Below are 24,657 nucleotides of genomic sequence, written 5' to 3'. Positions count from 1 at the left end.
TTTGTATTCCTAATAGGTATGGTTCAACCATCCTACCAAATATATTTCACCAAAAATAAATTACTATCCTTTCTTTTTCTTTAAGCTGTTCAATCACAAAATAAGAAGCTATGGAACAACCCTTTAAAAATAAGATTATTTAATTATTATGGGAAATCTTAAACATCAGTAATAAATGAATATAATTAGATTGCCAAATAAGAGGGGTTAAGAGGGGGAATTCAATTACATGCATGATTATGAATAATTAGGAAAGTGAGGTTGGTGAAATGGATTAATCAAACTCTATAACTACACACTATGAGAGAATCCAATCCAATCCAATCCAAGTTGGAGGAGGTTAACAAAAGTCTCTTTTAATTAAAAAGTCATTAATGGATTTTAATATGCATTTGCTAATGATTACCAACCCCCTGCACTAGTAAACACCTGAAATGAAATGCTACCAATTAATTCAATATTTAAAAAAAAAAAAAAAAAAAAATCTAAATCCTCATAAAAACATGCCTCTACCAAACTGAACCAAGAAGACGGCCAACGCAAGCAATCATAATTGAGTTTATATTCATCATTTAGAAAATCGATTAAAAAATATATCATGCGAATCTCAAATTTGGGTATCCAATTTTAAGCTAGTAATTAGTAATCTTTCTTATTCCAAAGAAAGAAAAATGGCAGGATGTTGCTTTTGCTTGTGAATGACATAAGCTTACAGAGCATTGTGGAAACAATGACATTGAAATGGGAAATAGGGGCTGAACGTATTACCGATTTAGCAGGTGAGATGGATCACTTTCTTTGGAATAAGAAAATCAAGGCAAATGACAACTTCGCTGAAACAATGTCAAATTATCAAGCCAAGTAAAACTCTCTCTTTTTTTTTTAATATATACTGTTATGCTTTCCTTGAGCAAGATGTAAGAAATTTTTTCATTTGAAACTTTTGTCAGTTTTTATTATTTAGTAAGAAGGGAAAAGTTGTAAAGATTTAAAAGAGAATATTAAAATCATATACTACAAAATTATGAGTTCTCCCATATATAAATTTATGATTTTTTAAAATATTATTGTTACCTTAAAAAATTTAGTCCAGTTTCAGAAAAAACAAAAATAAGTCCCAGAATAGAATGTTAAATGCGATTGAAAAAAAAAATCCTAAAGATATTTCCCTCAGGCTGCCTAATTGCCATTTGTTTCATCCACCACAAAAAGAAAAAAGGTTGTCGTGGGTGTTTATGATCACTATACTTTGCTTGCTGTATCCCAATATTGTCCTTAAAAAATACACTGATCTGGAAAACAATATGGACATTTCATAAAAACATAACTATAACCATACATGTAAGAATAATATTTAATGAAATATCCTATCCAACACAAGCTTGGAAACCGACAAAAACATGTGGCATTATGATAAAATAATGATTCTCAAGACCAAAACTTGGTGATAAGCGGGCACTAATGTATTTCATTATTACACAACCACCAGCCTAAACTCAATGAGCAATGAAGATGGTGGATAAGCATATCCTGATGGAGTCAGCGAGGCGGGCCTGAGGGATCATCTTTCTTTCTGGCTAGCTTTTGAAACAATTTCCCACCTAAATAAAGTTCTAAGCAAAAAATTTCAGTATCCAACCTCCGTAAGAAATGTCCAAGCACAGATGCATTCATGAACTCATGGCAGGATTTGATGCATGCTTCAAACAAAATGGTGACAAAGATTGCTTTTGATAATCTCCTACCTTCTCAGAAAAAATCTGCTTTCCCTCTGCAAGGTCAACAAAACAAGATAAGAGCAAGAAAAACTGATGTGTCTATAAGAGTTTACAGTAGTGGTTTAACAGGTCAACAACACATTGGGTCAAAAGTCAAATTTATCAAGTGAAAAAATCCTTGGCTTCTATTTTCAATATTTCTCCTAATTCACAAGTCAGCATAACATTTAATATGATGGAACATTCTGATGACTTAGGGCATGCACCAAGAACAACACCACATATCTTGTATGCATTCTCATCTGAATGCTATTTTTAAAATTATTGCGAGCGTTGATGGAAATTTGACAACAAAACTCCCAACATCATGGTCAAGCACTAGTTTCTGTGCAGTTACTTCCAAGGAGCAGCAAGGATGCAGGATACTAGCACAATGCACCCAAATTTTTGCCCTAAAATAATACAATGGAAAGAAATGACCCATGTACCTGAATGGCTTCAGACTGATACTTACCAAATAAAACAATTCAGGGTATATTGATATAAAATTAAAAGTATAAGGAATTAACATTTTTAATTAAAATTTTTTTAATATGAAAATTAAATAATGAGAAATATTTTATTTATAGAAATTTTTTTAAAATTATATTTTTGAAACATACAAAGTCTTAACTTAAAAAATGGTCTAAATTCAGTCTATTTTAAATTCAAAATATAAAAAAATGGATGAACTCCTCCATGAAAAAAAAAATTATATAAAAATTATTTTTATATATTTTGAATTTATGATGGAGTGGGTGAATATGGAATTTCCCATACATTCATAGAGATGGTCCTATGGTGTTTACCTGGTCAACGGAAACAGGCAAAGGATATGTCCTTCAACTCTTCCAGAAGGATTTGTATAACACCACTCGTTCGCAGATAAGTTTGGATTAGTATTGTAAGAAAATTTTTTTTATTATAAAGTATTTAATTTTAAATTAAGAGTAAATTATGAACTTCAAAATTAAATGGGTCTTTTTTGCATTTTTAAGAGAAATAAATACTATTTTTAATTGCTGAACAGTTATGCTACTGACAAATAAAGAAATTGAAGGATTAAGTTGGCAAAGTGATCTGTTTTTACTAATAATTTATGAATGAGCTTTTCAAGTTTTAAATACGCTCAAAATTAAGTTAAACGATCAAAGTTGCAAATTTTATATAATATGAACTACGATAATTCAATGAATTTATTTTCCATGCCTAATTATTTCAAATAAAAATTTTTATATAAGTAATAAATTTCGACAAAAAAAAAGCTAAAATTTAAATTAGAAATTTGTTTCGACAAAAAAAGAAATAGAAATTTTTTATTACACTTGGCTAAAGCTTATCCATCTGTTTTCAAACAAATTGATGACGTAAGAGACGACGCAAAGATTAAAAAAAAAAATAAGGGGAACAATCCAGGGATTAAATGGAATCTCCGACTAGGTACGGCTATCAATGCCGTCATCTTCTCTTTGAGATCTCATTCTGAGTGAAGTTTGGTTTAATTGATACAGTAGAAGAAGAAGAAAAGAGAATGTCAGGACCCCAGTGCTGTGCTAACCCACCAACTCTAAACCCAGCTAGCGGAGCCGGCCACGTTGAGAAAGTGGGCGGCCTCAACTCCTATGTCACTGGCCCTTCTGACTCCAAGCTCGCCATTCTTCTTATCCCTGATGTTTTTGGTACTCCATTGCTTCGTTATCTATCATCAACATAATCTCTCTGTTGTATTCTTAGTTTTATTTGTTTTTTTCTATTTTTAGTTCAATATAATTTCTTGGTGATTCTGCCTGCCCATTCCGGGATTGTTTTTGGTATATTGGCCGTAGTTTTGGTAATGATATCCCTAATGGTTTTTCTTTTCTATTTTTTTTCTTCCTCTATTTTGTTTAATTATTTTGTGATGAAACTGATGGTAAAATCTATCCTCGTTTCCCTTCTCTGTTCAATTGTTTTGGTTCACTACTTATTCACTGTGTTTTGAGGAGGTTTTTTTGGTTTCCTAAAGTGGTGAGTTTATTTGGAACAAAAGGATTTTACAGGAGGTAAGGCTTTTTGAAGGTCTGACAACTTTTAAAAACCTCAAATTTTTAACCCATCAACTTGGCTTTGAAGATTTTGATATATATCCAGACTTTATAAATCAGTTCTCTTGATAGTATATAGTGTGAGATTGCCTCTTTTGATTCAGCAAATAGTTTTGAAAATATAGTTTGGTTGGGTTTCGGAACTTCTTTATGGTGTTGGGGTTCTTTCCCGTATATTAGATGATAAGTAAAAATTATGAACTTTGATGTCTGAATTTTGATTATCACTTGGAACCTTACTTGCCTGTCTTGATCCCACAGGATATGAAGCTCCAAACTTGAGGTATGGCTTGCTAACTCTCCCACTCTCTTGCTCTTTTCCCTTGTAATTATCAGACTTTTAGTATCATTGTCAACCCCGGAAAAACTAAGGATGATGATTATAAGGTTTATTTTTTTCTGGAGGAAGATGCTTTATCTTTATTTTGTGTGTGTGTTTTTTCCTTTCAGAGTCAATATCCAATTGAAAGAAATCAAAAGGTTGAAACCCTAATAAAAGTGAAGATGAATAAATAAAATAGATTTGTGGGTTTTTTTATTATTTGGATATGATCATGTCTGCAAGATGGGGGTAAAGACACATACACAATCCAAATGTTAGACCTTTTTATATTTCTAAAAGTGAAATTCATTCATTTGCTTCTGTTGAGCTCAAAAAGAATGATGTACTGTTTGTTATATGTTTTTGTATGTAATTTGCTGTTATTTTCATATTAATGATAACATTTGAGAGCTGATGCTAGCTAATTTCTGCTATGCAGGAAGTTAGCAGACAAGATTGCGGCTGCTGGGTTCTATGTTGTAGTTCCTGACTTCTTCTATGGAGATCCTTATTCCCCTGATAATTCTGAGAGGCCCATACAAGTTTGGTTAAAGGATCATGGACCTGTAAGTTTCCAATATGTGCTACTTTACTCTGCTTCATTGTTTTGTGCCCTTGGGTTTACTACACTGGTTTCATTGTGAAACAAAATCTATAGGTCTTTGCTAAAGATTTTTGCATGTCTAAAAGTTGTTTGAATTTCTATGCAGAAGTTGCTGCTCAGCTTGGTTTCTTGTTTTTCACACCTGGCTATATTTGCTAACGTTTTAGAGTCCTAATCTTTGTTATGATCCATATTATTAAGGAATCTTAATCATTCTAATGCTAACTTCTAAATTTCAATGTCTTAACTTTTTTTTCCTTGCAGGAGAAGGGATTTGAAGATGCCAAACCTGTTGTTGAAGCTCTAAAGGGTAAAGGTGTATCTGCAATTGGAGCTGCAGGCTTTTGTTGGGGTGGTAAGTTACATTTTTTTACCTCAGCTCTATGTTCTTATCACTCATTCTTCCCATATCCAGATAAATTTATGTGCCAAATAAATTGTTTAACTGGATGCAAAATAAATTTATATTTAGATTTGCTCATTTTGCAATATATTCCTCAAGCTCACAAATGTCTTTTGGTTTCTTCACAGCCAAGGTGGTAGTTCAACTAGGTAAACCTGAGTTTATCCAAGCTGCTGTGCTATTGCATCCTTCATTTGTCTCTGTAGATGATATCAAGGGTAAGAATTATACCATTGTTTTAGCAGAGGCTCTCGAGCTCTTTTGGTCATTGGTTTGTACTTCCTAACAGTTGAAGCAACTTAAAATAACTTCATTTTGAGCTTCTGTCCCTTATACTATGTGAAAGTCCTGACAGGCTTCCATCATGTTTGAAGGATCATTTGCCTTTGTTATTACGACTGTTTGCTATTCTTAGTATCACTTATGGATAAAGGCCATTATTTTGCTGAACTGATTCCAATTATCTCACTTTGCATTTTATTTTCAAAACCCTAGGTAATTTAGCACCAGGTTGGCAGACACCAGTTTGCTCCCTAAATTGTTGTACTTCCTTGAATGCCCATATTTGTTGAAGCCCTTTGTTTTTGGGTTCATTTTAAAAGTAAAAAAAAAAAAAAGGGAAATTTTAGTATTTGATAATCTTGCACTAGGTCTGGGATCTTGGGTATTAATCTGTAAGGGGAACATAGTGGAATGGGAGACTACTCTATAAGCAAAATGATTAATTTATAGTTAATTACTTATTATACTTTGTATACTTGCAGCGGTCGAGGTTCCTATTGCAATACTAGGAGCCGAGATTGATCAACTTTCCCCGCCAACACTTGTGAAGCAGTTTGAAGAGGTCCTAACTGCAAAGCCTGAGGTAGGAAGTGTTGGTGTGTTCATATTGCAGCATATGTTGGTTTCCTGTGCTCAAAATTCTGCTTTTACAAACTGTGGAAGAAAATTTATCTTGGATATGAAATTGAACTTCTATTCTCAGTTTGACAATCAATAATTTGCACTATCGCAGGTTGACTGCCATGTGAAGATATTTCCGAAGGTGGCTCATGGGTGGACAGTGAGGTATAATGTTGAAGATGAAACTGCCGTGAAGCACGCAGAAGAGGCCCATGGAAACTTGTTGGAGTGGTTCACCAAGCATCTTAAATGAAGCACTAGTGAGAACAATAAAGATTGCATATATTATGTGGAACTTCAATTATGGTCTTGTTAAAAGTACTGCATTTTGTTATGATGCTGTTAAATAAAAGGATAAGTTTCCTGTTGGCTAATTTTATTGGGAGAGCTTTTCTTTTTTTTCCCGAAATTGGTGGGTTTGCAAAGTATCCTGTGTAAAAGTGGTCCAAAGTTTTAGCTGAGCCTCCAAATGGTTTTGAGCTATTGGTGTAGGGCTGACAGGAATATGCTGATGCATAGCTGAAGAAGATCCTTATTCTCAAGCAGCTTTAGATGTAGCTGTTGCAGAGCTTCAGAATCCTTTCAAGAACTTGATTCTTCACTAACAGTAATGCCTGATTCGGAATTCCAAATATATGGCTCTCATACACTTGTTGGCCTTCACTACCAAAAGGCTTCCCGCTGAGAAATACCAGATTATTAGTACAATTTTCGATTATTATTTGTTTTAATTTATTTCGTAATTTATTATCCGAATTTTTATTAAGAATAATTGTAGGATGCTCTTGCAACCAGTAAATAGCCACGAGTCACGACCACCACCACAAGGTTGGGGACAGGGACCCCAGGCGCTATCAAGCAAGTGGAGAACACGCTCGGCTACCGATTCAATCACGTAGCGGCCTGCCAGTTATGTGGGTCCTGCTCCAGAGGGGCAATCACTGGCCTGCATCATAAAGAAAGCGCGTGGAATTAGACAATATTGAAATTTTCATTTTTATGTTTTTAATTAAAGTCTCTGCTTTTCTTTTCTTTTTTTTTAATATAAACTTTTTTTTTTACCTCTAACATTTAATAAAGATTTAATGAATTTCATTTAAAATTAAATTAAATAAATTAAAAATTAAAAATTAAAAATTTAATATTTATAAAACTTAAATCGATTTTTAATTAAAAATCAAATTAATTTGATTTAATTTAAATTTTTAATAATTTTTTTATTTTTTATATTTTAAAATTTAATTAAAATACTTTAATTATAATTTAATTTTTTTATATTATTAAAAATAATATATTATTATCATTAATATATTCAATTTGATTTTTTATTTTTTTATTAAAATTAAATCATATTAAAATAATTAAAATTTTTAAAATTAAAAATTAATTTAAATTTAAATAAATAAAAAATAAATTAAAATATTAAATTAATTTAATTGATAATTTTTTCAATTTTAACAGTGGTGTCTGATACCAATTGGGGTTTGCATCTTTCTCTTTGCCCCTGTCTTCTTCGTATTTCTACGATTGCGCCATTTGACAATGATGCTTTCCAAGCTCCTGGGAGGAGACCCTTTATTTCTTTTTCTTTTTTTTTTTCTTCCTTCAAACTTATTTGAAAATGTAATGATTAATATACTTAAATTACAATTTCTCGAAAAAAAGTAATCAAAAATATTTATAATCCTTTCGAGTTTATAATCATTATACATTATTTAAATTCATTTAATTTTATATAATTAATTAAAAATTTATTTTTATTTTTATTTTTATTTAATGGTTAAATATATATAATTAATAAGTAAATAGAATAATGTGATTATAATAAGATATGAAAATGTTGGTATATCCCAGAGAACGTGTTTATAATCATATGGGGTGAAGAGCTTTGTAAACCGCAAAGCAAAATTACAAATTAAACCAAAGGGATTCGAAAAGCCATGTGATGCACATGCAAATGATGGGATTCCATCCATTCCTTATCTGTAAATGTCTGTTCTAAGGACACACTGCACACACCTGTCTAAATAAATCCCTATAATTAACATTTATAATTCAATTTTATATTTATTTATATTCTAAATATATTATAAATTAAATCTAAATAAAAATTACAAATTTTGTTATTATAAGAAAAAAGAAAAAGCACGTGGCATATGAATAAAAATGAAGGCGGTGAATGGAGGAGGTGCACATGAATCCACCTTATCATTAATATAGTAATGATGTGAATATCTACAGACACCGATCTCTTCTTAGCTATTGTGATAAAAATAATTCCCAATTTCCAAATTATACACTTTAACCATTATCCTTAGCAAATTACAATACAACATATTTTGCTTTTTATTTTTTTATTTTATTTTAGAATTTAACAAATAAAATAGGGATATAATTGAAAACTTTTTAGAGTTCAGGAGATTTAAAAAAAAAAAAATCTTATTTTCCAATATAATTTCCATCTTCAGAGAAAAACCAGCGTTACATTTGGGCATTTTCGAAAATATATCCATGTTGGGTGGCAAAGATGTCTTTTAACCCGAAAATCATTAAGCATCTTTTTCAATCCCGCTTTAATTACCTTTACCGAATTAAAAAGAAAAAAAAAAAGAAAAAGAAAATTGATAATTAATAAAATAAAATCCAAAATTTCATTTCGTCCCCCATTATTCTCCTCTCCAAAAAAGCCTTCAACTTCAAGTACACCATTTTTTCTTGATATTCAGCTCTCTCAAGATCCATAGCCATTTCCGCAGCAACAAGAACTTTTATCATTCTGCTCTGCCAACTTTATCTTTCTTTTATTGTTTTCCTATTGTTTCTAAAGCAAGTCATAAAGAAAATATAGAATTAGGAGTAGTGATCATCGCCTCTGCTTTAGATTCTCCAAAATTTAGTATTATCCGCTTTAATTGTACAACACCCATTTCGCCTTGATCTGTAATCGTTCTTTTTCTAGTTACCACATTTTAGTTTCCGCCATATTTTTTGGCGACACACTCTCCTATATTCCCTTTTCTCCGTGTTTTCTTACCTCTCAAAATTAAGTTCGTTTCAAATTCAGTCACTTGAGCTCCAGATACTTTAAAGTTTACTGCTTTATAAGCTTTCCTGATTTTCTTTTTGATCTTTTTTGTCTGAGGCAATTTAGTTTTCTGGGTCTTTTTCTTTCTGTGAAATCTTCAGCTTTGCTGGGTTCTTCCTGATCTTAACTTTTTTAGACCGGTTTAATCTTATTAGGCCTCAGTTAAACTGGGTTTGACTAATTCTTTTTCTTCATTCCGAGTGGAGCTACGGTACAAGCTTTTCTTGATAATCGTCGTCGAGGTTTTTGATGCTTTGTTTCTAAGATGCAGCCTGATCAAAGAAAGAAGGTAAAGTCATTGATTTGTTTATGTATTTGTGAGTTTATACATCTATACAGCTCTATATAAGCCGGTTCCTCTTGTAGCAAGATCAATATGATTAGTCTGGGTTGTAAAAAGTTGATTTTGAATCTGTAGTCGCTCACTTCTTTGTTCCCAAAATCCACATTTCTAGTAGGTTTGGGATTTTTATTCATTTCAAGTTGTTCAATATGGTCTTCTCTCCTCTGGTTACTTTTATGGTCCCATTTGTACTGGATATTTCTTCTAATGTGGTGTACAATTCCTATATATTTGGTTGTGAGGTAACAGCTTGTCATGTTCATGTCTAGGCTTCTTTAACACATGCTTGTGTCTCCATTGCAAAGTTGTGGCAGGTCCCACTAGAATACCATTTCCATGTAATGTACGCATGATTACAAATCTTACCTTTCTCATTTTGGTTTTTGTACATCTAATATTATGGTTAATATGTGAGGCACAACAACTTCTTGGTTTATGGAAGGATGACCACAACAAATGTTTGTTCATTCATTTCTTCTTTTCTGGTTGGGGAACTGGGGTGTGATGGTGGTGGTGGACTTAGATTCATGAAGGTATTATCATAGGCCATAATCAAATTTCACTTGCCAAGCAGTAATTTTGTGTACCTCTTTTTTCTTTTTATATTTTTACATAGAGACCATCTCTACCTTTCTCAATGATCAACCATATCATATTTGTTTGCATTTGCATTTTACTTTTGGTTAGAATTTTGTGTCCAATTTAGCTGGCTTTGTAATGAAATCGTGGTTGAATGTCAAAGCTCGATGTCATTGTTGAAATTTAAGTATTAGACTGAATTAATATATTATGCCATGAAATGCGACAATTTGAAGTGCTTCTTATGGAGACATGATCTCAATTACATTTCCTCTCCAAATATGATGAGCGTTTGGAATACATATGTTGATTTTGTTGATACTAAAAACGTTTGCTCATGCTACTTGTATATGTAGTGCAGAAAAATGTACTGGTTTTGCTTTTTGATCATACAAATGAAATCAGTTGTAACTATGATTTTCATTTGGTGTGAATGTCATGTTCTTAAAATGGTTTCTTCTAACGTGGTGTTGCAGTCATCTGTTGATGTGGATTTCTTCACTGAATATGGTGAAGGGAGCAGGTACAGAATAGAGGAAGTAATTGGTAAAGGAAGCTATGGCGTTGTTTGTTCTGCATATGATACCCATATTGGAGAAAAGGTTGCAATAAAGAAAATAAATGACATCTTTGAACATGTTTCTGATGCCACTCGCATACTTCGAGAGATTAAACTTCTTAGGCTCCTGCGTCATCCAGATATAGTGGAAATCAAGCACATTTTGTTGCCTCCTTCCAGAAGGGAATTTAAGGACATATATGTTGTCTTTGAGCTTATGGAATCTGATTTACACCAAGTTATTAAAGCAAATGATGATTTAACGCCAGAACATTATCAGTTCTTCCTTTATCAACTTCTCAGGGGCCTGAAATACATACACACAGGTGATTGGCATAGTCTCCAGAGTTTCTTTATAACTTTTCTTAACCTATTATTGGTGGCACTAGTTGAACTTGCATTGCATAATTTTTTAGTGCAATATTCATGATTTTTTTCTTCCTTTTCATCTATGGTCTTGTAGCCAATGTGTTTCATCGGGATCTTAAACCAAAGAATATCTTAGCAAATGCTGACTGCAAGCTGAAGATCTGTGACTTTGGGCTTGCAAGAGTAGCATTTAATGATACCCCGACTGCAATTTTCTGGACAGTAAGTATTCTTTATGATGCAATTATTTAAATTCCATGCACTAAGTGTTATATATGTGGTCCTTAATACTGTTTGAGATCTTATTGTTTCTGTTTCTTTTATGCACAGGACTATGTCGCAACAAGGTGGTACAGGGCTCCTGAATTGTGTGGATCATTTTTCTCAAAGGTGCCAGAAATGTTACGCCTTGTCATGTGCATGATACTATATAAATCTTTTGACTCATGTTCTATTAACTGCTTATGCGGAACATATTTTCTGGTTTACAACATTTTGTGGACCTACTAAACACCGAATGCAGCAATTGATTATTGTGTCTTTCATTTGATTTTTTTTTTGGGTTGGGGGGTGGGGTGGGATCATTTCTTTTGTGACCATGCAGAATAGGAAGAGAAAAGGGATCAAGAGAACCATAATATATTTAATTGTCAATAATATCAAAACTAGCAAATAATAGAAGATCAAGTCCTATATATAGAGTTTTGTAATCCTGTGTTAAGAATTAGGAACTCTATTCAATTTTAATAAGGTTTAAAAAACTAACTAGACACCTTCCATCAAATAAAGTAATTCCTAAATAATATACTAAAACTAGTAGAATAATAAAAGAATTGCTAAACAATAAAACTCTAAAACTTCCTAAACTTAATTCTCTTCCAATACTGCATCAATATGTCGGCCATGCATAACACAATACCTGTTATTGCACATGTGAATTTGTCTTGTAAATGAGTCACCAATTATCTCCTGAAAAAGCAAACTAGTTTATTACTTTATCTCTTTTGGCACCTTTAGTTATAGTCTCTGTTATATTTTCAGTATACACCAGCAATAGACATATGGAGCATTGGATGCATTTTTGCTGAACTTTTGACTGGAAAACCTCTTTTTCCTGGGAAAAATGTTGTCCACCAACTGGATCTAATGACTGATCTGTTGGGAACGCCATCACCTGAAGCTGTTGCCAGGGTATGTTTCTTGTGATTCATTTTCCCTGGTGTAGCAATGATCGTTTTATGGTTCACTGTCTTTGTTTTCTTTTATCATTCACTGTCTTTGTTTCATATCATTGTCTATATAATTTTTTGCTGAAGCATTAGTATTATATCAACAGGTGCGCAATGAGAAAGCTCGAAGATATTTAAGCAGCATGCGGAAGAAGAAACCTATTCCTTTCTCTCAGAAGTTTCCAAATGCAGATCCTCTTGCACTTCGTTTGTTGGAAAGAATGTTGGCATTTGAACCCAAGGATCGACCCACTGCTGAAGAGGTAAATTTTTTGCACCTCTTAGTCTTACTTTGATAATATGTCTGCTTCTCTGATGGAGCATTGTACTCCATTTTATTAGGCCCTTGCCGATCCATATTTTAAGGGTTTGGCCAAAGTTGAGAGAGAGCCTTCTGCTCAACCAGTTACTAAGATGGAATTTGAATTTGAGAGGCGAAGGATAACCAAGGAAGATGTGCGAGAGCTCATATACAGAGAAATTCTAGAGTACCATCCTAAAATGTTGAAAGAATACTTGGAAGGTTCAGAGCCAACAGGATTCATGTATCCGAGGTATTCTATCATAGAGTTAGAATTGTTTGTTTATATTGTAACATTCTAATAATTTGAGCTATCTCAGTTTCTCACATAAAAATCATTTTCTTCTGCAGTGCTGTTGACCATTTTAAGAAGCAATTTGCTTACCTTGAGGAACACTATGGAAACGGTGCAACTGTTGCTCCACCTGAGAGGCAGCATGCATCCTTGCCCAGGTATTCCCATGGTGGCACTCTCTCTCTCTAAAATCTTTTTTTTTTTGCCCTGATAATGCACTGTCATGTGCCATCTATCTAAATCTGGCATTCGGTCCACTGCATTGATGAAAACTTTGCATGCAGGCCCTGTGTGTTATATTCAGATAATACAGTACAGAACTCGGTGGAAGTCACAAATGATCTTTCCAAGTGTTCCATCAAAGATATTGAGAAGCCACACGTGGACCGAAGTGGTGGGATCCCAATGACAAGGCTTCCCCTTCAAGTTCCTGAAAGTATTCAAGGTATGAATTAATTGCATTTGTTTACCATCATGTTTTCTTGAATATTCTCTGCTTGCTTTCTTCTATCATTTATTGAATGGAGTCTTGTGTTCTCACTGAATCCACCTTAGTATGCTGTATCATCTTGTGGAAGTTTCAAATGATACTTCTGTATGCAGATCTTCAAGTAGATTATTGGTACAAGTGAAAATGGCTGTTTAAGGAACTAAATATCGGCATTAAATGTCATCCTTCTTTCCATAGTCAAATTATTGGATTATTTTTCTAACTAGTGGTTTTTATGTCAAACGGTTTATTTATGACATTGTTTCAAAGCCTGTCAGCTTGTCTGTTGTCTATCAAACATAGGATTGCTCAATATCTACTGTGTGACATGTTTAAAAGAGGAATTGAAAACTACCAAATTTCATGTTTCAATGCCAAATTTCTAACTTCATTTTGAGCATGAGTCAAGATGCTTACATGAAAGTCCTATTCTTCTCTTTACTGGAACCCAATCAAGTAAGCTTCTTGCTGTAGACACAGTACATGAGGTAAAATGTAGTTTCTTTTCTTTTTCTTGACTGAACGTATGGATTATGATGCAACAGTACAATGTAATGGAACTCGAGGTATTTTTAGGTTGTTGCGCATGCATTTTCTGTCCATTTCTCATACTTGCCTGTAGACCTAGTTCCAGAACTCTTGTGCTACTTGATATTTTGATGAGTGATGACTAATTAGTATTCTCTCCAGCAGGTGCTGCAAGGCCTGGGAAAGTTATTGGTTCAGTAATGCGTTATAACAATTGTGGAGTGGCTGCAAAAGCAGAAGCTCTTGAACAGCGAAGGATGGTCAGGAATCCAGCTATTTCAACTCAATATGCTGCTGCAAACTGTTCATATCCAAGAAGAAATCCAGTGTGTAAAAATGAAAGGGGAGAAGATGATGGGGTTGAAGGCTCCACTGGGTTGCAGCCGAAGCCTCAATACACAGCAAGGAAAGTAGCTGCAGCTCAAGGTGGAACTGGGAATCACTGGTATTGATGTTAATGTGGCAAACTTGAATGCTCTGACTGCCTATAACGAGCGTAATAGTGACAGTCATTGAAGCAAATTCAATTGGACCGATCATGCTGCCAAAGTGAATTCATATGTTTCTAATGCTGTAATTTAGTGGTTTTTTCAACCAGTTCAATTGCATGAGAAGATTTGAGGAATGGACTTCTGTTGGAGGACGTTAGGCAGCAAAATGTAATTGATCACTAATTTTCAGTTGAACGGGTCCTTTGGTGCTTACCATTCATGACCATATAGCTCTCTGATTTAGCTCAATAAGCCGGAGGGGGATGTATGATAACGTGAATGAGCAAAGACAAAGGGATGGATTGACATGCCTAGTTAAAATATTCTTTTCAGTTTTCGAAGTTAGAAGTAAGCAACTTCTTTATTGTCCCCTCACTCGGGGCCAAAGCTCAATTGTTGATTGTTGTATCATTCTGCTTTGTTATTTTATACCTGACATAATGATCTTCTTCATTATGAACAAGTAGCTGCATACATAGCAAATCTGTTCTGCAGCATCAATCAAAGGTTTCTTGTGGGTAAAGCGAACATTTTCTCATTTCCTACTGGGAATTCACCTCGAGTTTCAATATTCCTGCAAAGTATGCAAAATTTAGCTAGGATATCAGTGGTTACTGGTGTAAGGTTTCATTATGCATTCGGTTTCAAGAAAAGAAATGCTTTAAAAAAACAACTTTTTTCAGTATTATTTTCAAAATAGGAAAAAACAACCATTTTATTATTTTAATGTTACTATAATACTTTAACAACAATGACATATCTAAATTGAATCCAATTGCTACGGATAGAAAGCCAAATAATTTGATTTGATTAGATATATTTATATTTTATATTTTATATTTATATTTAATTGTTCATTGTAACAAAAAAAAAATCATGTTAAGAAAAAAGAATTTCCATGAACTCGAATCCATCACCGTACAGTACAGGAATCAGACTGTCCAACGAACGTCATAAATTGGGCCACTCAATAGGTACCACGTGGCTTCTTTAAATGTCTCAGCCAAGTAATTATTTAATTTAATATACTTTAGTTGAAAATAGCGACAGCTGAAAATAAAAAGTAAATGAGCAATGAATAACAGAGAGAAAAAGAGAAGCACGCGTTGCGCTTTCATAGTTGCTGCAATAACGGTAACTCAAAAAGTCAAATAGACTTGACAGTTGCAGGAATATATCTTCAGCTACAACCCACATGCGAAATCTGCCCTGCACTGCGAGTGCGCAGCATATATAGCTAAACATTCATCAACACAAAATGGCTACACCTCCAATTCACGCAGAAATGACCTGATGGGTGTCATCCAACATTTAACAAATGAATTTCTGTTGAATATTCAACTGTTAGTACAATCTCAAAAATTTATAAGCCTAACCTTTGCGTTACTCGTCTTCCATTCATGTCCCCATCTAAGCTTTCATTTCCATGTCCACAAGTGATGATAGAACCTTCCCCAATTTTGGCCACAGATTGTAGAAGTTCTGTGATGACAGAAGGACAACTTTCCCTTAAGTATTCAAATCCATCTGTCCGCATCACAGCTGAAAAGAATGCACCAATATTTTTGTCACCACTCTAGCTCTAGAAAAGGAAATATATCCCACGATAGCCGCTTGATAAATGAGAAACATAAATAATTGCTCTCGATTTCTAAAATATGCTTTTACATGTAAATCAAATGTGCAAGAAAGTCTACCTTCTAAATTTTCAGGCAGTGCAATATATTTGAGACAGACAGCTTTTAGTTGTGGACATTGATGCTGCTCTGCCAAAGCAAGTGTCTTTGCAACAGTGTTTATGGCAACATTTTCACAGAGTACAGCCTCACAGAGCAATCTGAGCCTCTCTAATGCATAACGGTCTGCTGCTGCAAGCAGATGCTGAGCCATAAGCGTAGAAGCACATTTAGAGTTCAGTCCAAAAAGCTTTTCCACGTCTGGTAGGGTATCCCAGTAAATAAAATAGAGCAATGCCTGCAAAAATGCACACACAGAAGAAAAAACAGTTAAATTTGTATTTATTCAACTTGTAACAAGGGTGTAATAAGTTGAAAATATTGCAGTTGTCAATCCTTGGTCAAATCCAGTTAAGAGAACATCAGCGTTGCCAACTTCAAAAGGGTATATGGTCAGTGAAAAAGATAAGGCCTAAACGTGCATGGCAGGGCACAAGGAGAGTACGACGGAGATTTCCTTGCTTAAACCACCCCCAGTAAAGCAGCTCCTTCAATTGTTCCAATTCCATTTTCAGCAAAGGTCAATGGGAGGCAACATGTCACGCATGACTCTAATTTAACAATAACAAGACCTGCCTGATTTATCGCCTGCCAAAATGCATGCTTGGGAAAATCTAAAAATAAAAAGTTCCATCAAATGCCAAGACATATTAAAGCAAATTCAATTTGAAAGATAAGTATTTTAGTCACAAAGAATAAGGAACCTACATTGTACTTATCCAAGGCCAATTTATGTATTCATCTATTTAGCCATTGCATTGCTGCAGAAACAATTGTTAGATGGCAAAGGTAAACAATATAATGTAAGCAAAGACCCATTAACCGGTTTTTGCAGTTCACGTGTCTGCATGAGAGAGAGAGAGAGAGAGAGAGAGAGAGAACCTTAAAAACTGAAGCTTCCATGTCTTCAACTTTTATGCATTCAGTGTTTTGATCCTTCATTGGACCAAAAAGTTGTGCCTTAAACACAGGCGACCGCGCTGCAAGAGCCAACTTGTGAGCAGCATATACTTCCCCGTCAACCTCAAAATTTACATCAGTTCCCTTTCCACTTCCCAAAAGCTTCCCAAAATGCTGAAGGATATCAGAGTGTGGCACTGCAATGGTATAGGTCTTTGGTCTCTCAGTCTGGGATTTTACTAAACCAACACAACATCGAATTACCAAGGTGTCATCTTTGAGATAGTCCAATGTCTCTAGTTGAGTTCTTTTGAAAAATCGTTTATAACCCCTGCAACATCCAATAGGCTATAGTAGCAACATTAGGCGTGCTTTCATCCACTAAAATCCGCTCATGTTGAAAGCTACTGCAAATAAAGTCAGTTCATTTTACATATATTTATAGCTAGAGATACATAATTAACATTGATTATTACACGTTATGCAACGATCGCCACATTTGTACCTTACAAAATAAAACGCATTTTCGAGAACAATGAAAGTAATGTAAGAATCACAAAAACTCACCACATGCTGCCGCCATATTTTAGCGTGTAAGGCCCACTCTCAAGAGCCCTTCCGAAATGGGTATGCACCTTATGATTTTCTTTCCCACTCTGATCCATCAGAGAGAGCTCAAACAATGCCCTCACGTCAGTGCCAAGCGAGGGCTATGAATAAGGACACATAGGCCGCGTTATCTCCCGCACTTTTTCCGTCAGGGTAAAAGTAGATTGCCCACGCGTACCCACCGACTATGAACGTATCTGATGCTATGAACTTTCCAATTCCAATGCCCATCGAAATAGAGTAGCCTCCGATTTTGAACTCGTGAGATCCATTTACTGTCTCAGCGCGAGAGGTGGAAGTAGTGGTTGGGACATAGGAGGAAAAGGTTGATGTGGGTTTGGAGAGGTCTGGGGTGTTAGCTCTGATTGTGCCCATAAACAAGAGGAAAATGGGCAGTGTATATTTGATAATCTGAGAGTTGTCGATGGGAAAATTAAATTGGGTTTTATAGAATTACAGGGGAAGGGTGAGAATTTTTGGGTTCAGTAGAGAATCAGGGTTTCCGAGATAACAGGATTTGGGGTTTAAAGAGAGTAATTTAGGGAAAAGACGGAGGGGATAAATGGGATCTGGGTTTGGGCGGAGGAAGGAGGAGAAAGGGAAGCGAAGGCGCGGCAGAGAGGGGTTTTGATTGGGGAATGCGAAAGAGAATAAAATGATAGATTGATGGCAAGGACTATTGTTTATATAACTGATACATAAAAAATGAGCTGTTAGAGTATGTGCTAAGGTTTATACTATTACTCATAGCTCAGAAGTATACTGAAATTTGGATTATGAGCACGCTTTGCTGAGTCCATGATACTGATGCTGATACTGGTATGCAATCTCTCATGAATAAGAGTCATGCATATTGGATTATAAATTGTATAGTTTGAGTTTCAGAATGGTGAGCTATGACGAGGACCTGATCACTAGTTCAATTTAATTTAAATATACTAGCCTGGCCAAGAAGTGGCTGAAAGTTTGTATATATTTCATTTTTGCACTTTCTGCGGGCTGCTTTTTCACAAAAGAAGGCAAGAAACAAGTTGGATAAGCAACTCTTTAGATCTTTTCCTGATTTGTCTGGAAATACAAAATGGCAGTAACAAGTGGAGAGAGAGAAGGAGAAGGAGAGAAATAAGAGGTACAGAAGAAACAGTTTGGAATCATGCACGAGATTCGACCTATTGCTTGCATCAGTTAATCCAGTTCCAACAAGTAACAGTTTCCATTTGACAGTTATAACTTGCCACCACCTGAGGCTTCCTTCCCTTAAAATAACACTTTGACAAATCTGAATTAGCTTTCTTCCCTTATAATTAATCACTAGATAAAGTCTTGTAGTCTTATTCTGCTTCCGTACACCCAATCCCAATGCTTGAAGAATTATTACTCTCTCTCTCTCTCTCTCTCTCTCTCTCTCTCTCTCCATTTAATTTCTTTAAATATAAAAAATCAAATCAGAGAATATAAAGGAAAGGAAATTGGTTATAGTAAAGACTACACGCAACAGCAAGCAACGTCATTCTAAGCAGCAACAGCAACAGCAACAGCAAGTGAAGGCATATAATTTTGTGGCGGTGCCGAAGGAGACAGTCTCATACAGATAAAGCCACTAAAGCTAATCATACACCTCAAAATGATTGTTGGAGAGATGATATCTAGATCACATTTCTTGTAGTCAAAGGCATAATTGGTAGACTTGGGTTCCATTTGAGCCTTTAACTTGACATAATGAAACTCTCTGTGCAACCCTTTTCTTCAAGTTAGAACCTACCCATTTGACAACATTTCAGCATGACAAGAATTCGAATAAAATATTTAACAGTAAAAGCAGCCTAGAAGATGGAACGCGTCAAGAAAGTCTTGACTAATTTATCTTCAGAGAAAAAAAAAAGAGAAGAAAGTCTTGACTAACTCTGAGGCTAACAATAATAAGGTACACGAAATCATTGAATCAGATTTAATTATTTAGGGGGTGCAACCTAATTCCCAATTAAGAATTATAATTAGGTGGTGATAAGTACCAGGTCTCCATTTTGTTTTCCCTAAGTGGAAGACCATGAATTAGTAGTAACTTTGATCATTAATTAGGGGCAAGCTAGTTGGATGATAAAGATATCAAAGTCAATAGCAGTTAAGGATATACTCCAAGAACATGGAAATGTCCAGGCAACTTGTGTATTTTGACATTTTTACCCTTTATACATTTGGTTTAGCTAGTAATGGTCTATTGGTCTCTCCCCCAACATGGGTTCGTTTAGGTTTGGTGGACACAAAAAAGAGGCGGTAAATCAGGCAAAGTAATTTTACTTTTAGCTTTAAAAGAAGCTTTTTGGCTGTGTTGGATCCATCAAGCAACAATAACAGTAGAAGGGAAACTAACTTTAAATCACACAAGCCATAACTCATAATTAGAGCAAAGACAACCCTTGCCGCCCAAGTTTCAGGTAAGTTAATAGCAAAGCTTAGCAAAACTTTCCAGGAAAAGCAGCAGAGAAAGGGAAGCAACTTCCCATTTCTACATAATAAACGTGCTCCCTAAGTTCATCTTCCCTTTATAATCAACAACACTTGCTCGTTTTCTCTTGCACAACATCAAAGAGAACAGCAAGTATCTAATACCACAATCAAACTTTATTTTCCATTTCAAAGCAAATTCTTTTACCAAACTCACCTACGCTAATTGATTTATTTCAACATTCGTCCATTTTCCAGGCTGATCTAATCCAGCAAAATGGAGACAGGCAAATCCGCAGGAGAAGATGGTAGCATTTGTCTGCAGGTTGTTGAGCTTCACAGGCTCAGCGAAACCTATGGTTCAGGTGCCACCATTTTTGAGCCCAGGAGTAGTATAGAGAAGAGAGACAGCAATGCCAATTCTGCTTCAACATCAACTACGTCAGTACGGGCTCCAGAGAAGAAACTCACCCTCTTTGCTCTTCGCCTTGCAGTTTTTGAGAAGTCAGCTACTGGCCTGGGAACCCTAGGGTTTATCTGGGCAACAGTTGTTCTTCTAGGCGGTTTTGCAATAACTTTAGATACAACAGACTTCTGGTTCATCACCGTTATATTATTAATTGAAGGAACTCGAATATTCAGCAGAAGCCATGAGCTTGAATGGCAGCACCAAGCCACCTGGTCAATTGCTGATGCTGGAATCAGTAGTTTCAGAGCATTGAGGTCCAGCTCGCACTTTGTTGTTGATGCTCTAAAATCACTTTTCAGGCGGATTACCCCAGTTCGAAAGCGCAGTCAACATAGTAGAGAAGTGATGGGGAGTTGTGATGCAGCAAACTCTAGGAATTGGGATTGTCAAAGGAAGACTACTCGCACATGGACAAGCTCAGATGTCCCCATCCTACCGTACGCTCAATGGTTTTTCCTCACGAGAAATGTTAGTAAACTTCTCTATTGGCTCCAGCTTGCATCTGCAACAGCCTGTGTAGTTTTATCATCAATGAAGCTCATTAAACATAACTATGGTGAGATAGCGAAAGGGGATACTGACAAAAGGAACAGACAAGCTGCTCTGACTATTTTCTATGCCTTGGCTTTGTCAGAAGCTCTGTTGTTTCTCATGGAAAAAGCTTACTGGGAGTGGAAGGTGATATATTGTAAACTACTGGAGGAGGTGAACAGAGAGTGTGAATTGGGGCCTTCAGGTATGATATCAATAAAAAGGTTCTTCTATGATGCTTACTCTAGGTGTGTCAATGGAAGCATCTTTGATGGCCTGAAAATGGACTTGGTTACTTTTGCTATGGATCTCTTGGCTTCAAATTCCCCTGATGAGCAGCTCATTGGAGTTCAAATTCTTCGCCAATTTGCAATGAGTGAGCGGTTCTCTGATGACACCCTCCAGAAGATTGGGACAAATATATCAGTTATAGAACGATTAGTTGAGATGTTGAATTGGAAAGACCCAGACGAAGAAGTGATCAGGAGGTCAGCTGCAGAGACCCTATCTGAACTAGCTGGAAAAAAGCAGAACTCTCTACGAGTTGCAGGAATTCCAGGTTCATTGGAATCAATCTCATCTCTACTCCAAACAAATAGAAGCTCAAGCACCACAGCTGATGAAATTGGCGAAAAGACAACTGTCGCTGATCAAGTACATTACGAATCCTGGACATTCAATCATTTAGGACTTCTCATCCTGAAAAAACTAGCTCATGACCATGATAATTGTGGAAAGATTGGTAACACAAGGGGCCTTCTACCAAAAATTATCGATTTAACACACACTGGAGAGAGGATACTGAAGGATGAAAATGTTGCACATTCTCAGATTTTGACAGTGAAAAGATCTCTGCAAGTGGTGAAGATGTTGGCAAGCACCACGGGTACCACAGGTACTCACCTTCGAAGAGAGATTTCTGAGATAGTTTTCACCATCAGCAATATTAGAGATATCTTACGACATGGAGAGAAACAACCAATGCTGCAAAAACTCAGCATAGAAATATTGACCAATCTAGCTCTAGAAGCGGATGCAACAGAGAGGATTGGGGGAACAGGTGGAATTCTTAAGGAGTTATTCAACATCTTCTTTAGATATGGAGCACCTGAGAGTCCAAATCATGTAAGGATTGCTGCAGGAGAAGCTCTAGCCATGTTGGCCTTAGAAAGCAGAAATAATTGCCATCGTATTTTGAAATTGATGGTGCTAGAAAGGCTTGTTGAAGCTCTTGAGGATCCATTGCTTCGTGTGAATGCTGCAAGAATCCTACGAAACTTATGTGCCTACAGTGGTACAGATTGCTTCAGCGACTTAAAGGGAGTCACAGCTGCCGCGCCTACAGTAAGTATTCTTCTGCATCAAATCAGAATTCAGAAGCCTATTCTAGTCCAAATGATTTATAGAAAATTTCATCTTTCCATTTATTTGAACAATAAATGTGAATACTTTAGAATAACAACTTTACCCTGTGGCAGGTGCTCAAGGCAATTATGTCGGAAGAAAACAAACTGCAAGAAGTAATGGTTGGGCTAGCTGCAGAAGTTTTCAAATTCATGAGTTCTCAAGAATCAAGTATGATGTTCAAAAGGACAGGAATTAAAGAGGCTGAACTAGCCAGCAGGATAGTCCAGGTCCTCAAAAAACATGAAAATCCATCGACTAAGGTTCCAAGAATTCGGAGGTTTGTCATAGAATTGGCAATTTGGATGATGCGAGAAAACAAAGAAAATGTAAATATTCTCAGGGATCTGGGGTTGGAGAAAGAGCTGGAACATGTTTTAGAAACTACAGCAGAACTTGAAAGCTTCAACATATTCTCTGGCACAGTTGGGCTGAGTCGCCACAGCATAACTATTCACTCACTCATTGAAACAGCAATGAAGTTGCTGGAACGTGCAACAGAAACAGAATAGTGACTTTTCATTTCAGTACTCAATAAATAATCACAAATGATTGAACTTATGGCCTTGTAAGTACGAGTGTGCTAAGTTATGGACAGTTCTTTATTTTTTTAATTTTTTTTCTCAAGTAATAATCACATGGGTGTAAGTATAATTATGCAAATAATTCAATTATTCCTTACTGAATTATGGCCATTCTCTCTGAAAAACCGAGTGAAAGCTCCACTGTGAAGATTAAATTAAATATCTCGTTATAAGAGAGTATTCAGGAGAATGAGTAGCTTTCCCATACTTATCAAGGGATTCTATTTATAGTTGGAGTTTATCTTGTTGGAGTTTCACATGGTGTTCATCTTATAATCCTAATCGTATTATGAGTTCAAGCAGTAATACACACTTAAAACTTCCAAGTTAAACAATAATAACAAATAAACTATTTATTACCTCTCTGAAAAGGGCCAAGGACAAGCAACAAACTCAAATGTTAGTTCAAACGCCAAGAATCTCAGCTAATCACTTTGACACTTCGCCTGCACCAACTGTTCTACTTTCCTCTGTTAAAGCAAGTGTTTGACCTGTTGTTAAATTTAGAGCCAGCTATTTAATCCTTTTAATTCTAAGAAACCGATAAATTAATCTCTATACATAAGTAGTTCAGTACTTCTTCCTTTCATTCACAATTAGTTCATATAATTGCACACATTCCAATGGTTTGGTCTTTATAATTTAGAAGCATATAGCAAATTAGTCTTCAAAAAATAATAAAACAATGCTGATTTATCCATATTGTTTTCATACCGTGGGAATAGCTACTCCTCTCTACTTCTCCTCATGTGCCTTTTCGATCGCATCTCATCAAATGCAATCGTCTTGGCCTTACCCTCTTCCGCTAGGCAGAAAATCTTATATGTAAGTTTAGACTCAAACATTTTTGGTTCATTAGTTTAACCAAGTATATGAATTTGGATTTGCAGGTATGAGTTCCAAATGCAATACGGATCAATCGGTTGGTCTGTTGGGGCAACTCTTGGATATGCACAGGCTGTGCCTGAGAAACGAGTGATTGCTTGCATTGGTGATGGTAGCTTTCAGGTATATAATCAAGAATCTTTGTTGTGACTTGAATTGAGTCCCTGAAAACAGTTGCTTACATGCTTGTATCTTCTTTGGTGAATGCCTCATAGGTGACTGCTCAAGATGTGTCGACAATGCTGCGATGCGGACAGAAGTCCATCATTTTCCTGATCAACAATGGTGGATACACAGTGTCTGTTACTTCAATTGATCCCACAAATGGGTCATTCTAACATTCAAAGAGATGAGAAATAAAGGGAAAGATTTACCTGTCCATTTTTTCTTGACGTTTCTAATAGCAATAGCCAGTAGTTTTCCCGTGGTCTAGATTTTCAATGGTTCCATCATTAACACGTGGTTTCCTATGCAGAAGCCAAAGGAGACGACAGTTTACATTCCATGTTTTGTTCTCCTCATATATAGATTGATGAATTGGACTTGCGTTTGAGCGGAAGTGACCATAGATCCCCGCCGTAAAGAGAAGGGAGCGGAGGCATTTCAATGGTGTAAGAGGGAAACAGGAGGAAGAGCACGCTTTGAACTGCGGTTTCTGAGAGCAAGAACAGCCGTGGGGTTGGAACAGAATCTAAGAAGAGCGGAGGGTTTGTCAGCGAGATTGCAGTGTGACCGTTCGGGTTATTGATTGG

At 35.6% G+C, this 24,657-nt stretch overlaps 4 protein-coding genes and 1 pseudogene across 7 annotated transcripts; 4 read left to right on the top strand and 1 right to left on the bottom strand.

The window, feature by feature from the left end:
* The first annotated feature begins 3,153 nt into the window (after nucleotides 1–3,153).
* LOC110602456 (endo-1,3;1,4-beta-D-glucanase) lies at nucleotides 3,154–6,452 on the top strand. The gene is made up of 7 exons (XM_021739986.2): nucleotides 3,154–3,436; nucleotides 4,103–4,124; nucleotides 4,603–4,729; nucleotides 5,032–5,122; nucleotides 5,299–5,388; nucleotides 5,935–6,035; nucleotides 6,186–6,452. Exons 1-7 carry the CDS (start codon nucleotides 3,289–3,291, stop codon nucleotides 6,324–6,326), a joined length of 720 nt encoding a protein of 239 aa, XP_021595678.1. The 5' UTR covers nucleotides 3,154–3,288; the 3' UTR covers nucleotides 6,327–6,452.
* Nucleotides 6,453–8,720: 2,268 nt separating this feature from the next.
* Nucleotides 8,721–14,880, top strand: LOC110601757 (mitogen-activated protein kinase 15). Of its 3 annotated transcripts, XM_021739042.2 has the most exons (12): nucleotides 8,722–9,447; nucleotides 9,771–9,844; nucleotides 9,944–10,034; nucleotides 10,557–10,965; nucleotides 11,103–11,230; nucleotides 11,339–11,398; nucleotides 12,050–12,199; nucleotides 12,345–12,500; nucleotides 12,580–12,791; nucleotides 12,890–12,991; nucleotides 13,118–13,278; nucleotides 14,017–14,880. In XM_021739042.2, the coding sequence occupies exons 1-12, from the start codon at nucleotides 9,424–9,426 to the stop codon at nucleotides 14,301–14,303; spliced, it is 1,854 nt and encodes a 617-aa protein (XP_021594734.1). In that variant the 5' UTR covers nucleotides 8,722–9,423; the 3' UTR covers nucleotides 14,304–14,880. The 3 variants fall into 3 exon arrangements, with proteins under 3 accessions (XP_043807019.1, XP_021594734.1, XP_021594735.1); XM_043951084.1 differs by lacking the exon at nucleotides 12,050–12,199 and having other exon boundaries at nucleotides 8,721–9,447; XM_021739043.2 differs by lacking the exons at nucleotides 9,771–9,844; nucleotides 9,944–10,034 and having other exon boundaries at nucleotides 8,725–9,447.
* Nucleotides 14,881–15,221: 341 nt separating this feature from the next.
* On the bottom strand, nucleotides 15,222–18,917 carry LOC110602335 (annotated as a pseudogene).
* Nucleotides 18,918–19,831: 914 nt separating this feature from the next.
* Nucleotides 19,832–22,994, top strand: LOC110602331. Of its 2 annotated transcripts, none has more exons than XM_043951082.1 (3): nucleotides 19,832–20,022; nucleotides 20,291–22,376; nucleotides 22,511–22,994. In XM_043951082.1, the coding sequence occupies exons 2-3, from the start codon at nucleotides 20,310–20,312 to the stop codon at nucleotides 22,946–22,948; spliced, it is 2,505 nt and encodes an 834-aa protein (XP_043807017.1). In that variant the 5' UTR covers nucleotides 19,832–20,022; nucleotides 20,291–20,309; the 3' UTR covers nucleotides 22,949–22,994. The 2 variants fall into 2 exon arrangements, with proteins under 2 accessions (XP_043807017.1, XP_043807018.1); XM_043951083.1 differs by lacking the exon at nucleotides 19,832–20,022 and adding an exon at nucleotides 20,044–20,186.
* LOC110602333 (pyruvate decarboxylase 2-like) lies at nucleotides 22,982–24,615 on the top strand. The gene is made up of 3 exons (XM_021739826.2): nucleotides 22,982–23,004; nucleotides 23,911–24,028; nucleotides 24,121–24,615. Exons 1-3 carry the CDS (start codon nucleotides 22,985–22,987, stop codon nucleotides 24,241–24,243), a joined length of 261 nt encoding a protein of 86 aa, XP_021595518.2. The 5' UTR covers nucleotides 22,982–22,984; the 3' UTR covers nucleotides 24,244–24,615.
* The last annotated feature ends 42 nt before the right edge of the window (nucleotides 24,616–24,657 follow it).

Source organism: Manihot esculenta, chromosome 15 (assembly GCF_001659605.2).
Source record: "Manihot esculenta cultivar AM560-2 chromosome 15, M.esculenta_v8, whole genome shotgun sequence".
Lineage (NCBI taxonomy): Eukaryota > Viridiplantae > Streptophyta > Magnoliopsida > Malpighiales > Euphorbiaceae > Manihot > Manihot esculenta.
Note: the sequence above shows the minus strand (reverse complement) of the source record. Positions and strands in the feature narration are given on the sequence as shown.

Excerpts from the sequence above, each read along its gene's own strand:
- LOC110602456 (XM_021739986.2), top strand. The coding sequence starts at position 3,289 with ATGTCAGGACCCCAGTGCTGTGCTAACCCACCAACTCTAAACCCAGCT. Across the intron at positions 3,437-4,102 it reads TCTTATCCCTGATGTTTTTG|GATATGAAGCTCCAAACTTG; the intron begins GTACTCCATTGC and ends TTGATCCCACAG. Across the intron at positions 5,123-5,298 it reads TGCAGGCTTTTGTTGGGGTG|CCAAGGTGGTAGTTCAACTA; the intron begins GTAAGTTACATT and ends GTTTCTTCACAG.
- LOC110601757 (XM_021739042.2), top strand. The coding sequence starts at position 9,424 with ATGCAGCCTGATCAAAGAAAGAAG. Across the intron at positions 11,399-12,049 it reads GTGGATCATTTTTCTCAAAG|TATACACCAGCAATAGACAT; the intron begins GTGCCAGAAATG and ends TTATATTTTCAG. Across the intron at positions 12,200-12,344 it reads CACCTGAAGCTGTTGCCAGG|GTGCGCAATGAGAAAGCTCG; the intron begins GTATGTTTCTTG and ends TTATATCAACAG.
- LOC110602331 (XM_043951082.1), top strand. The coding sequence starts at position 20,310 with ATGGAGACAGGCAAATCCGCAGGAGAAGATGGTAGCATTTGTCTGCAG. Across the intron at positions 22,377-22,510 it reads TCACAGCTGCCGCGCCTACA|GTGCTCAAGGCAATTATGTC; the intron begins GTAAGTATTCTT and ends ACCCTGTGGCAG.
- LOC110602333 (XM_021739826.2), top strand. The coding sequence starts at position 22,985 with ATGATTGAACTTATGGCCTT. Across the intron at positions 23,005-23,910 it reads ATGATTGAACTTATGGCCTT|GTATGAGTTCCAAATGCAAT; the intron begins GTAAGTACGAGT and ends TTGGATTTGCAG. Across the intron at positions 24,029-24,120 it reads TTGGTGATGGTAGCTTTCAG|GTGACTGCTCAAGATGTGTC; the intron begins GTATATAATCAA and ends AATGCCTCATAG.